Genomic DNA, 14,237 nt, shown 5'->3' with positions numbered 1-14,237 from the left:
ATTGATTTTATTTTGGTCCAAAAGCCTTGTTTTTGACCCTGAATTTGATGTTTCCACAGAGAATGTGATTTCACATTTAACCGTAATAGTTTCAATACTTCAATCAAGTATCGGTGGGTATCTTTAAAACTGTTGGATCATACAAAATTCATCTGGCTCATTAATGAGTTCAAAGAAAGAAACCCTGCTTTGCTTATTTAATCTGGCCTGTCTGTGATTATAGTCTATCAAAAAAAGGGGAAGGGAATAAAAAGTTTATCTGATTGTTTCTCTAAGGGATGTTTTTGTTCTCTCGATGAATTATAAAGGAAACTTGGTATTAATGGAAATTCTGTATTTATGTATTATTAATTATGATTTTTTGTATAACAGATATGTGGTTGATATATGATTTTAATATTTGAACTTAGTTTTAAAGTGGATTTCATTTGTTAAATACATGTATTATGTTTGATTTAAATATATGTTTAAGGGTATTATTTTAGTATTGATTTTTTTTGTTGTTAGTAATTTTTTTTGTTGTTAAGTTTTATCTTTTTTTTGTAAGTGGGGTTTTTTCTATTTTATTTACAATATTGTTAATTAATTCTTCACTCTTTATTTTGGGGGGGAGGGTTGGACTAATTTTAAATTAGACGATTAATGTTGTGTTATAATTATTGGGGGGATAATTTGTGTAGTTTAATGATGTAGTATTCTAATTTTTATTATCTTATTTTTTATTATTTCTTTAAATGTAATTTTTATTTTATTCATGTTATAAAATTTTAAATAAAGTTTAAAAAAAAGGATGATTCTTAACTGTAGTCACTCAGTTGTTACAAATATATGGCAGCAGATGAAAAAGGCTGCTGGTTAATCTCTCAGAGCAAGTAGGTATGAGCCCATAAACCTGATTACCCTTTACTCTCTATGGATGCTGTGTGTCCTGCCAAGTTTCTGGTATACATTTGTGTATTGCACTCAACCCCAGAATCTGTTTAACTCACGAGTCCACGAATGTCAGCAATGGTCAGAGGTCAAGAATGGGCATTCGAAAATTGGCTGCCAATGAGCTGTTACATGAAGCAACTGGGTTGGACAAGTGAAGGAGGGAAGTGAATGTTATAATTTGGCAGTCTGTAAGTGCAGTCAAGGCTCAAACATACCTGAATATTAGCTGATTCAGCCATGAGGATGCCCTGGAAGACCTTGGATAAATCCCGCAGATTGAATGTGTAATGTGACTTGGCAGGGGTTGGGAGCAGCTGTGATATGATAGTGGAGTACACTTCAATTGTTGCAGAAACAAGTGGGTTGTTCAGATTTTTGACCTCTTCAGAATTTGCTATAAAACAAGAAAACAGCCAAACATTAATACAGCTACATAGCACACTTTAATGTTGGGAATTAACCAGACAATAGATTGGCTGGATATCACTGCCATCCTGCAAGCAACATTAAAATTGATGTTAAAGATTGGGGTCGGGCTCTCAGGGCAACAGTTCTGTGTAAGCTGAGTGCATTTTAGGAAAATATTCTTTAATTGTAATACTCACTTCTCATGTGAGCTTAATGTGTGATTGCAGCTAGGAAACTGAATCTTGATCAATAAGATCCTCTCCTCCAGAGATAGAGTAGAAATGGGTCATTTTCCCATGACAAAACTGGAATTAGTAAGGTGTTACAGAGATCAGAGTCAGGGTTTCAACTTGTTAAAATCTACATAAATGACTTAAATAATAGTAACAAGCGTAATGTAGCTGCATTTATTAATGCTATGAAAATAGATGGGAAATGCAGAAGAATTTGCAAAGGGATGCATGTCAACAGATGGCAAAGATTTGGTAGATGAAATGTAATGGAAATTTGAGACTATCTATTTTGGCAGGAAGAATAGAAAATGAGTTCATTATCTAACTGAAGAGAGACTATAGAGTGGTGCTGTACAGAGAAAATGGGGGCATCCTTGTAATGAAACACAGGAAATTACCATGCAGGAACATGAAATATTTGGAAAGGCCAATGGTATGTTTTTTTTTAGAGATATAGCATGGTAACAGGCTCTTCAGATCCATGAGCCCAATTACACCCATGTGTCCAACTAACCCATACATCTTAGGAACGTGAAAAGAAACTGGGATGCTTGTCGTGTGCAGTTCTGGTCGCCAAACTACAGGAAGGATATCAGTAAGATCAAAAGAGTGCAGAGATGATTTTCTAGGATGTTGCTGGGTCTTCAGAAGTTGAGCTACAGGGAAAGATTAAACAAGTTGGGACTTTATTCCTTGGAATGTAGAAGAATGAGGGGAGACTTGATAGAGGTTTACAAATTATGAGGGGAATAGACGTAGTAAATGTGAGTAGACTCTCTCCACTTAAATTGGGAGAGATAAATACAAGAGACTTTAGGGTGAAAGGTTTAGAGGAACTTCACTCAGAAAGTGGTGGGAGTTTGGAACAAGCTGCCATCTGATGTGGTAAATGCAGGCTCACTTTTAAGTTTTAAGAATAAATTGGATAGATATGTGAATGGGAGAGGTCTGGAGGACTATGGAATGGTGCAGAGCAGTGGGACTAGAGGAATGATGTTTTGGCAAAGACTAGAAGGGCTAAAATGACCTGTTTTCTGTGCTGTAGTTTTCTATGGTTTCTATGGGCAGAACATTAGAGAAATCTTGCATCTACCTTGCAGGTCTCAAAAGCACACTCAGAGCACTGAACACAGATTTCATTAAGATGGAATATGGTTGCATTGAGGCCAGAGAAAGTTTACCAGGTTGATCCCTGAGATGAAGGTAATCTCTGGACTGTAGAAGAATAAGAAAATGTTATGATCAAAACAAATAAGATTCCTATGAGTCTGACAAGGTAGATGAGAGAATATTTAACTTTGTGAAAGAACCTAAAATTAAGGGGAAAAATTCCAAAATAAGGGGCCACACATTTACAATTAAATTTCTTCTCTCAGAATGTTGTGTGTTTCTGTAATTCACTATCTTAGAATGTTGTGGAGGCCAAATCATTGCTCTACAGGCTGATATTTGATCTATAGAGGTATCAAAGGTTTTGGGGAAATAGGAAGGTCAATGGAATTGATGGTGGTCATAATCTTATTGAAAGGCAGAGCAGGCAGAAGGAGCCACATTGCCTACTCCTGGTCCATTTCTTGTATTATTATTATGTATACAGAGCCGTTGTCATACCCACACTCCTGTTCGGCTCCGAATCATGGGTCCTCTACCGGCACCACCTACGGCTCCTAGAACGCTTCCACCAGCGTTGTCTCCGCTCCATCCTCAACATCCATTGGAGCGCTTACATCCCTAACGTCGAAGTACTCGAGATGGCAGAGGTCGACAGCATCGAGTCCACGCTGCTGAAGATCCAGCTGCGCTGGATGGGTCACGTCTCCAGAATGGAGGACCATCGCCTTCCCAAGATCGTGTTATATGGCGAGCTCTCCACTGGCCACCATGACAGAGGTGCACCAAAGAAAAGGTACAAGGACTGCCTAAAGAAATCTCTTGGTGCCTGCCACATTGACCACCGCCAGTGGGCTGATAACGCCTCAAACCGTGCATCTTGGCGCCTCACAGTTTGGCGGGCAGCAACCTCCTTTGAAGAAGACCGCAGAGCCCACCTCACTGACAAAAGGCAAAGGAGGAAAAACCCAACACCCAACCCCAACCAACCAATTTTCCCCTGCAACCGCTGCAATCGTGTCTGCCTGTCCCGCATCGGACTTGTCAGCCACAAACGAGCCTGCAGCTGACGTGGACTTTTTACCCCCTCCATAAATCTTCGTCCGCGAAGCCAAGCCAAAGAAAAAAGAATTATGTTCATATGGTGAAAGAATGGTAGTGGTGGTCAGAGCTCAAATTTGCCAGCACACATAAATGACATCACATACAACCCTGAGATTCTTTTCCTGCAGGCCAGGCAACGTTTCTAATCACTGGTAACTATAAACTGTACTCATGAAAAACAAAATGTAAACAAACTGATTGTACAAGTACGGAAAATAAATATTCAGTAATAAATAATGAACAAAGTAAGAGTCCTTAAATGAGTCTCAGAATCAGCCTGTTGTTCAGGAGTCTGATGGTTGAGGGGTAGCAGTTATTCCTGAACTTGATGGTATGAGTCTTCAGATTTAAGATTTATTGTCAGATTAAATACATGACATCACATACAACCCTGAGATTTTTCTTTATCTGGGTGAGGCAAAATCACCACTTATTGGCAGTGCAGAGAAAAACTGACTCAACGTACACATGTAAACAAATAAAGAAATGTAAACAAACTCATTATGCAAAACAGAGATTGGAAAAAAATCAAAAAAGTGCAAAAATAATGGTCCTTAAATAAGTCCCTGATTGAGTTTGTTGCTGATGAATCTGATGGTGGAGGAGCACCTATACCTCTTTCCTGATGGCAGCAGCAAGAATAGAGCGCATGTGCTGGGTGATGTGGATCCTTGATGATTGCTCCTGCACTTCAACAGCAGCTGTAGATGTTCTTGATGGTGGGGAGGGTTTTAACTGTGATGTCCTAGAACCTAGGCTGTATCCACTAAGTTTTGTAGGGTTTTACGCTCAGAGGTATTGGTGTTCTCATACCAGACCATACCATCACACATCTGTAGAAATTTGCCAGGGTTTCTGGTGTCATACCAAACCTTTAAGAAGGGCATCATAAATATTACAGCAAATTAGGAGAGGCACTGACATGTTTTCTTCATGATGCTATTTGTGTGTTGGGTCCAGGAAAAATCCTCTGAGATAGAGACTCCTAAGAACTTCAGTTTGCTCACCCTCTCCAACTCAGATTCTCCAATGATCACTGGATTGTACCTCTGGTTTTCCCTTCCTGAAATCAACAATCAGTTCCTTGATTTGGTGTCATTGAGGGTGAGGTTGTTGGTGCACCATTCAGCCAAGTTTTCAGTCTCCCCTCAATATGCTGACTCATCACCCTTTTTTATACAACCAACTATGGTGGTACTGTTATCAAATTTGTAGATGGCATTGTTGTCATACCAAGCAACACAGTCATAGGTAGACCATGGGCTAAGTACACACCCCTGTGGTGCTTCAGTGCGGCAGGAAATTGTGGGGAGATTTATTGCCAGTATGCACTGATTGAGGTCTGGAAGTGAGGAAATCCAGGATCCAGTTAGATATTGAGGCCCAGGTCTTGGTGTTTGCTGATTAATATTGAAGGGATGATGGTGTTCTTTTTTTAATATAATTTTTAATATATACAAAATATATACAAACGTTTCTCATGAAATATACACAGTGGCATTTTCTCCCTTTTATCTTCCTACCCTCCCCCCTCCAAAACCAATAAATATTCAACATATACAATAAAACCATAAAACAATGTCTTCACACAATGAAAAATAAACAAGTAAAATGCATCATCTGTTTTTACACACTGAATCAAATCGTTTTGTCTTCTTATCATTTTAGGGGGTGGAGGTCTGAGGCAAGCTATCTCTGATATGTTCCATGTATGGTTCCCAAATTTGTTAAAATAATGTGACTTTATTTTTGAAATTATATGTTATTTTTTCCAATGGAATACATTTATTCATTTCCATGTACCATTGCTGCATTCTCAGGCTCTCTTCTATTTTCTAAGTTAACATTATACACTTTTTTGCTACTGCTAAGGATATCATAATAAATCTTTTTTGCGCTTTATCCAATTTGAGGCCTAATTCATTACTTCTTATGTTACTTAAAAAAAAATCTCTGGATTTTTTTGTATTTTATTTTTTTTGTGATTTTATTTAATATCTGATTTAGATCTTCCCAAAATGTATTCACTTTCGTACATGCCCACATTGTATGTATTGTTTTTCCCATTTCCTTCTTACAGTGAAAACATCTATCTGATAATGTTGGATCCCATTCTTTTAATTTTTGAGGCGTGATATATAACCTGTGTAACCAATTATACTGTATCATGCGTAACCTTGTGTTTATTGTATTCTTCGTATTTCCAGAACACAACTTTTCCCATGCTTCATTCTTTATCTTAATGTTTAAATCCTTTTCCCACTTTTGTTTAGGTTTATAGCTTATTTCGTCATTTTCCTTATCTTGCAGCTTAATGTACACGTTCGCTATAAATCTTTTAATTATCATTGTGTCTGTAATCACATATTCAAAGCTGCTTCCTTCAGTTAATCTCAATCTGTTTCCCAATTTATCCTTTAAGTAAGCTTTCAGCTGGTGAAATGCAAACATTGTACCATGAGTTATTTCATATTTGTACTTCAACTGTTCAAACATTAATAAATTATTTCCCAAAAAACAATTTTCTATTCTTTTGATTCCTTCTCTCTCCCATTCTCTAAAGGAAAGGTTATCTATTGTAAAAGGGATTAATGGGTTTTGTGTCAATAACAATTTTGGTATTTGGTAATTCGTTTTTTTCCTTTCTACGTGGATTTTGTTCCATATATTAAGTAAATGATGCAATACTGGTGAGCTTTTATATTGTACCAGCTTTTCATCCCACTTATAAAGTATATGTTCCGGTACCTTATCCCCTATTTTATCTAGTTCTGTCTTAGTCCAGTCTGATTCATACCTTGTCTAGTAAAAGTCTGATAAATACCTTAATTGTGTGGCTCTATAATAATTTTTAAAGTTTGGTAACTGCAAACCACCTTGGTTATACCTCTCTGTTAATTTATCTAATGCTACCCTTGGTTTACCCCCTTTCCACAAGAATTTCCTTATTATTCTCTTTAGTTCCTTAAAGAATTTCTCTTTTAAGGGAATTGGTAACAATTGAAATAAGTATTGTACCCTTGGGAACACATTCATTTTAATGCAATTTATTCTCCCTATCAACATTAGCAGTAATTCTTTCCAATGTTCTAAGTCTTCCTGCAATTTCTTTATTAGTGGCTGATAATTTAGTCTGCACAAGTGGCTTAAGTTATTATCTAACCTGATACCTAGGTATCGGATTGCTTGTGCTTGCCATTTAAATGGTGATTCTTTTAAAAATTCTGTACAATCCACGTTACTCATTGGCATCACTTCACTTTTATTTGCATTGATCTTATACCCCGATATTTCTCTATATTCATTCAATTTCTTATGTAATTCTTTTATTGATATTTCTGGTTCTGTTAGGTATACTATCTGCAAATAAGCTGATTTTATACTCCTCCTTTATTTTTATCCCTTTTATTTTATTTTCTGTTCTTATCAGTTCTGCCAATTATTCTATTGCTAAGGCGAACAATGAGGGGAATAATGGACATCACTGTCTAGTTGACCTACTTAATTTAAATTGGCTCGATACATATCCATTTACTGTTACCTTTGCCAATGGTCCATTATACAATGCTTTTATCCATTTAATATATTTTTATGGTAGATTGAACCTCTGTAATACTTTAAATAAATAGTTCCACTCTACTCTGTCAAAGGCTTTTTCTGCGTCTAAAGCAACAGCCACTGTTGGTTTCTTATTTCCTTGAGCTGCATGAATTAGATTAATAAGTTTACAGACATTATCCACTGTTTGTCTTTTCTTAATAAATCCAGTTTGATCCTGTTTTACTATTTTTGGTACACAATCGGCCAATCTGTTTCCTAATAATTTCGCTATTATATAATCTGAGTTAAGTAGTGATATTGGTCTATATGATGCTGGTGTTAATGGATCCTTCCCCATCTTTGGTATTACTGTAATTATTTCTGTCTTACATGAATCTGGCAAGTTTTGTGTTTCTTCTATCTGGTTCATTACTTCCAGGAGAGGAAGAATGAATAACTCTTTAAAATGTTTTATAAAATTCTATTGGATGATGGTGTTCAATGCCGAACTGTAGTCAATAGAGAGCATCCTGAGGTGTGCATCCTTGCTGTCCAGATGTTCCAAAGTTTTATGGAGAGCCAGTGAAATGGCATCTGTCGTAAACCTGTTGCTGTGGTCAGCAAATTGGAATGAATCCATGTCACCGCTCAGATAGGAGCTAATATGTTTCAACACCAGCCTCTCAAAACACCAGAGTATGTAAGTTCCACTGGATGACAGTAATTTAGGCAGGTTATCACACTCTTCTTGAGCACTGGTATGATGAAGGCCTGTTTGAAACTTGTGGGTACCACCCCCTGCTGGAGTGAGATGTTGAAGATATTCATGAAAACATGGTCAGCACATGTTTTCAGTTCTCGGCCATGTACTCCGTCTGGACCAAATGCTTTCTTTAGATTCATTCTTCTGAAGGCACATCATCTTTGGATACTGATAGTAGACGATCATCAGGTAACATGATTGCACAGTGGTTCTTCCTTATTCAGGTGGTCAAATTGGACATAGAAGACATTGAGTTCATCTAGGAGTGAAGCTTTGCTGTCTCTTATTGCACCAGATTTGGTTTTGTAGCAGGTTATGTCATTTAGGCCCAGCCACGGCTCTCTGGTGTCTCAAGATATTTGTCTCAAGATTGGTACTTGCACCTATTGGTTAGATGTAATCAAGTGGCTTCATGCAATCCATGACAAGACTGAAGCTGAAAGACACTCATGGGAACATTTAATCCAGTCACATTGTCTCCACAATCATGAGTAATGGCAGATCTGGAGGACTCTGGTAATTTAAATTTAGACATGCAGCACGGTATCTCAGTGTTTTATTTTGATGCCATCTAGCTTGCTCAAAAATCATAATTTTGATAGTATGATGCTTAGTGAGAGAGCAGGAAGAGATTTGAGTATGATAAAACAAAGCTGAGTTTTAAGTTAATTGAAATAAATCTAATCACACCCAATTCTTCACTCTATTGAACAATTCTATGCAACAGGGTGGAACACAAGCAAGTTATATTAATTATATAAACATATTGCTATTTGTCTGTCATTTAATAATTTTGATCTGAGTAAGAATAAAACCAATCCTTACAAAATAAACCATTGTTCAGCCTTCCTTTCTCTTCTCAGGTTTTTACCTGTTTCAATGTTGAATCTAAGCTCTTCAACTATACCTTCACTTCAGAATAATGAAATGCCTTGTGGCTTTGAATAGATTTGTTCACAATTGTCTTGTATTTATGGTGCCTAATTTTGGACTAGGAATCCAGTCTGACCCATTCACCTATTCATCCTTTTGAAGAATTCTATCAGAACTCCATTGTCTGTTTAAATAAAAATTAGCATCAATCTGTCCTAAACGCTACAGATTTTACCTTTGTCAATCCTCTTTTTCATCTTTTCCATTGTGTCTGTAAACTTTTTATGACATGGAGAGCAAAACTATGAACAGTATTCTAGCTATTATGTAGGTTTATTATTTTTGAATTTAGTAAAGTGGTGTGTGATAGTATATTTCTTTGCTGATAAATAGTGCTGTTTTTAATAATTTGGTGACTTGCACCTGGAGCTTCCTTTGTTCTTTTACCCCATTATATTTTAAGATGGTGTTTCCATTTTTCTACTAAAATGGGTTGCTTACATTATACTGTATTAAAATTTGCCTCTTAACTGTTTTGTCTGCAAATTTTCTGATTAATCTTGAATTGTGTATGATTTTTTTTTGTTAGGTGTTCCCCAGCTTGGTATTGTTAACATATATTGATACAATTTACATAATCTTAAATCAAAGTCTAATTTGATTTTCTGATTATGTTTATGAATGAAGATTTTTAAAAACTATTACAAAATAGGATATTATAACCTTAAATGAAAGGAATGAATTGACGAAGCGGGCTCAGAAATGACAAGGGAAGTGGATAACAAGGTGGAAATTGTTAGAATAAAAGAGTGGAATCAATTGCAAGGTCCTTCAAAGTGCTAGAACAGGTATAATGGGCTGAATGGCCTCCTTCTGCAATGTGAGATTTAACAAATTATTTTTTTTACATCTCATTTGGGCCTCACAAGGATTTTCACTTTTCACTTCTGACCTGTAAAATGTCATTTAATGTCCTATATTTTCAATGAATCATGATGAAGAAATAATTTCAGTTTGAGGAACTCACCCAACCAACTATCCAAGATTGTGGAAAATATTTTCACTTTGCTATTGTCATTCATTTCAATAAAAGACAGATAATTGAAGTGGCGGGAGAATCGTGCAGTGATTGGGTTTCTTCCTCCACCTGGGGGTCCCATGGCACACACAAAGTTGATGTCCATTAGTTGTTTAAATTTTCCTGCAAAATGAAGGGACGTGTACATAATGAACAAAGCAGTCTGACTCAAATTACATTCTGACCAGCTCGAAGTTTAAAAAGTGAACATCTGGCTAGATATTACATTTTCCCATACTATTCAGCTATTTTTCATGGGGAACCTTGTGCCTTGTTTATCTTCAGCAGTATTGCTAAAATTATTTTCCAAACCTTAGGTCTTGTTCCCACAATTTTTTTCCAACCTCATATTTAACTAGGCCTGTTTTTTGTAACTCAGGTATTTGCTTGACTCACTAACATGTGTAAGTTACAGTCCTATATTATAGGTAATCAATAGCATTTTAATCACCAGCAAACCTGGGGCTTGCTCAGGGCTGCCTGGTTCAATAAAACCCATTGATGACTTTCCTTGTGGGTCCAGGAGTAATAGAAGTCCTTTGCTGAACCTTGATGAATAGCTCTTATTTGACTGTTCCAACCTCAATGCTACCCTCTCACCCCTCAACATACCCGTGTGTGAGAAGGTCACCTCAATTTCTGACAACTTGTAAATGAGGCTAAAAAATAAATGGTAAAGCCGCATGGTATTATAGAACAGAATTATTCCTTCTACTCAAGAGATCTATGCTTCAATTATGACAGCCCAGATCATGTCATCTCACCCTTTCACCATTTCCTTCTATCCCTCTACATCATCTACCTATCTGGTTGTCACATCCTTGTTTTTTTACATCATTTACTTTTTTATCATGAATTCCACTTCTAACTGTTCACTAAGTGCTGAAGCAAATTCTACCAGTCTAAACCGAACCAAACGCCATCTCCTCCTAGTAATCTACGAAAGTTTAATTTTTGTAAGGCATTTAGTGAACTCATTTGGCCATGTTCTCTATGATAGCCATATTTCTTAGCCTACCCAAATACATGGGTTTCATTTGCACCTTGTCTTAATTGGCAGCTAAGGTGCAGTGTAAGAGCAGGCTGAACAAACAACACAGGTGCCCTTTGCATAGAAGGTCAGAGGTCGTGTTGCAATTGAATATGACATTGATGAGGCCCCATTTGGAGTTTGCATTTAGTTTTAGGGTGAAAAGGAAATTTACGAGGATGTTGCCAGAATTTGGGGGCCTGGGCTGTAGGGTGAGGTTGAGCAGACTAGAGCTTTATTCCTTTGACCACAGGAGGGATGAGGGATGATCTCCTAGGAGTGTACAAAATCATCAGCGACTGCAGAGCATCTTTTGCCGAGAATAGGGTAATCAGTAATCAGAGGACACAAGTTTAAGGTGAGGTGGAAGATATTTAATAGGAACCTGAAGGGTAACTTTTTTTTAAAAAGCACAGTTGGTCATCGTCAGTCGTGGCTATCCCTTGAGGTTGATGATGGACTTCATTCTATTTTCCACCAGAGTGAAGACACCTCTATGTGTATTTGTTTAACATGTACTTAATGTTGCATTCCAAGAAGCACACAATACTTCACAACCAACTAATTCCAATAGCATGGAAACCATGACGACTGGAGATGGATTTGTTGCAGCCTCCATCCGCCTTCACAGCTGTTGAGTTCAAAGTAACTTCATCCGCCTGTTCCACCATTGAAGTCCTGGTTGGATTGTTCTTTGTCAGAGACCTCACCCTCGACCTTACCACCATGGGTGGCCCTAGCAGGAGCATAGCTCCAGATGACATCACACAGGTGGAGGTGAGCATATGAAATGAGCTGGCAGAGGAAGTGGTTGAGGTAGGTACTATTGCAATGTTTAAGAAAACAAAGCCAGATACACACAGGCAGTTGGGAAAAGTATGGGTGGAACATTTGGGCCAGCATCGGCAAGTTAGCCCAAAGGGCCTGTTTCCATGAAGTATGATTCTATGAATACTTGGATCTTAAGAAATGATCTTACTGTCTGACTTGTCTCTCTATGTCTGATTTGAAAGCCTCCATCTTCCAAAATATACCAACAATTTCTTCAGACTTCTCTGAAAATGCATACCACAAGAGTGAAACCAGAGGTCACAGCTTCAGAAAACCAACAGTTCTATGAAATAATAATGCTATGCCAACTCAATTACTTCCCATTGGTTTTTGGATATTGTCCTGATAACATTTTCTGCTATTTTCCTGCACTGGCAGCCAGTTCATATACATTTGCTTTAATTTTGGGGAAATTGCAGGCTCTGGGGTGAGGAGATGAGAGATCATGGCCAGTAAGAATAGTACATTTTTCTCATGGAATGTAGAAGTCACAGTTTTTTTTCCCATTTATTTGACATTTATTATTCAACCACAAATACCCTTTAACTGCTGAAAGGTATTAGAGGGTAGTTCATTGTCACTAATAGGCTAAGCATGCAAGGTTGGCATGATTTATTTCTATGCATTCATGACCTGGTTGGGTCTGGTAGTTTTCATGGTCACTAGTAAATATACAGTGGAACAGAAACAGAAAAGTCAAACCCTACCTATCTGTTTTCTGTCATACCAGCCTTTATGATCCATCCATTGCCGCAAGATTTCAATTGGAGGCTGGGCTCCATAGGTCTCAAGAGCTGGCATGTTCAGATCATCAATGAAAAATATAAAATTCTTTCCAAGAGGTGGTCCATACACACCTTTGCGCCTGAGGGAAAAATGCATAAATTGTCAGAAAAATTAATCTGTTGAAAGAGGACATAAAGAAACAAATTGGTGGGTAAAAAGAGTATAGATTTTGCGGTGAATATAAATTCAAGAATTTTTTATTGTCATGTAATAATACAGAACATGTAATATTACACAAAATTGCCTTCTGCCTGCCATAAGGCAGACAAAGTGTCACCATTAGAGTTGCCCATTTCCCCTTTGCGAGAGCTGCTGCACGAATAATTCTACAACAGGCTTTAATTAACTTAAAAGTACACACCAGGTCTCAGTATACACCTGGGTGCACGTGTCTGACTGTCTGCAAAAGGGTCAGCTCGAGTCTTTATATGGGCCGGTGATTGACAGCCAGCAGATGGGGCCTACCTGCAGGTACAGTGGTTGCTGGTAGGAATGTGCCCAGTGTAGTGGTTGTATTACCACATCCTTTCAGTATGAGAGAAAGAGATGCAAAAAGAGGGTCCCTTTAGAGTGTCAATGGATTTGACTCCAGAACTCCCACAGCTTCTTCAGCTGCACAGATTTCTGTTCGATTTATTGGCAACCCAAGCTCCAGATCCAAACCTTCGACACAATCAGGAAGCCTCAGCATCCAAGACCCTTTGGGAGCTGTTCTTGCCCTCAGCAAGGCAGACCTGGAGGAGGAAGAAGCAAGGCCAAGGTTTTTCTGTGCTCCTCTGTGGGATCCTACTGCCTGGCCATGCCACGCGATGGTTCTGTTTAGGTTTAAATTGCCCGTAGAAGGGGCTGGCGGCAGTTTTACATTGATGTCTTCAGAGGTCTGGATGGTGTTGCCATGAAGGTTGGGAGCTCAGAGGAAGCAACAAAACAGCGCAGGACATCAGAGTAGGAGAACACAACCTCCTCTCCCACACTGATTAGAGGAAGATACCTAAGAGAAAACCTAACAGATTTAGAAGCCACAGCAGCAGACCAGCATGGAGCTTTACATTTGAAAACCTTGTGCCAGGTATGGGCTACAGCTAACTGGCTTCTGGGAAAAAAAATTATTGATATTGAGATTTGTGAGGTTTCCAATGGCAATCAGGACTTCTGATAGTCTTGGACACTGACAGCTTCTAAATTGTGTCAGGGCCAGGAGGATGACTTGGATGTCTCAGTGATGTGTTGCATTACAGAGAAAAAGTAGAAAGACTCGTAAAATGGTGCGAGAACAATACCCCGAATCTCAGCATGGACAAGACAAAGGAGATGATTGTGGACTTCAATTGTGGATGAAGGCTCTCCGCTACACATCAACAGTTCTTTCATGGAGAGTGGAGAACATAAAGATCCTTGGCATGAACATTAGGGATGATCTGTCCTGGACTCATAACATCTCCTCATTAGTCAGAGAAACGCAGCTGAGGATGGCAAAGGCTACCGGCCCCCATCTTGACAACCTTTTACAGGAGCACAATTGAGAATGTCATATCTGGATACAAAATT

The 14,237-nt window shown here is 38.1% G+C and overlaps 1 protein-coding gene across 4 annotated transcripts in view; it reads right to left on the bottom strand.

Moving 5' to 3' along the window:
* The window catches only part of dnah1 (dynein, axonemal, heavy chain 1), a 431,328-nt gene that overhangs the window by 169,860 nt on the left and 247,231 nt on the right, over positions 1 to 14,237 (bottom strand). For all 4 annotated transcript variants that reach the window (XM_069936771.1, XM_069936773.1, XM_069936772.1 and 1 more), the window contains 3 exons: positions 12,611 to 12,768; positions 9,992 to 10,165; positions 1,149 to 1,327 (listed from right to left, as the gene is read on the bottom strand). In XM_069936771.1, the coding sequence (XP_069792872.1) occupies positions 1,149 to 1,327; positions 9,992 to 10,165; positions 12,611 to 12,768 (511 nt within the window). The remainder of the gene's footprint in view (positions 1 to 1,148; positions 1,328 to 9,991; positions 10,166 to 12,610; positions 12,769 to 14,237) is intronic.

This window comes from Narcine bancroftii, chromosome 5, assembly GCF_036971445.1.
Source record: "Narcine bancroftii isolate sNarBan1 chromosome 5, sNarBan1.hap1, whole genome shotgun sequence".
NCBI classification, from domain to species: Eukaryota; Metazoa; Chordata; class Chondrichthyes; order Torpediniformes; family Narcinidae; genus Narcine; species Narcine bancroftii.
The sequence above is the reverse complement of the archived record's forward strand: the minus strand, read 5'-3'. Positions and strand labels throughout refer to the sequence as shown.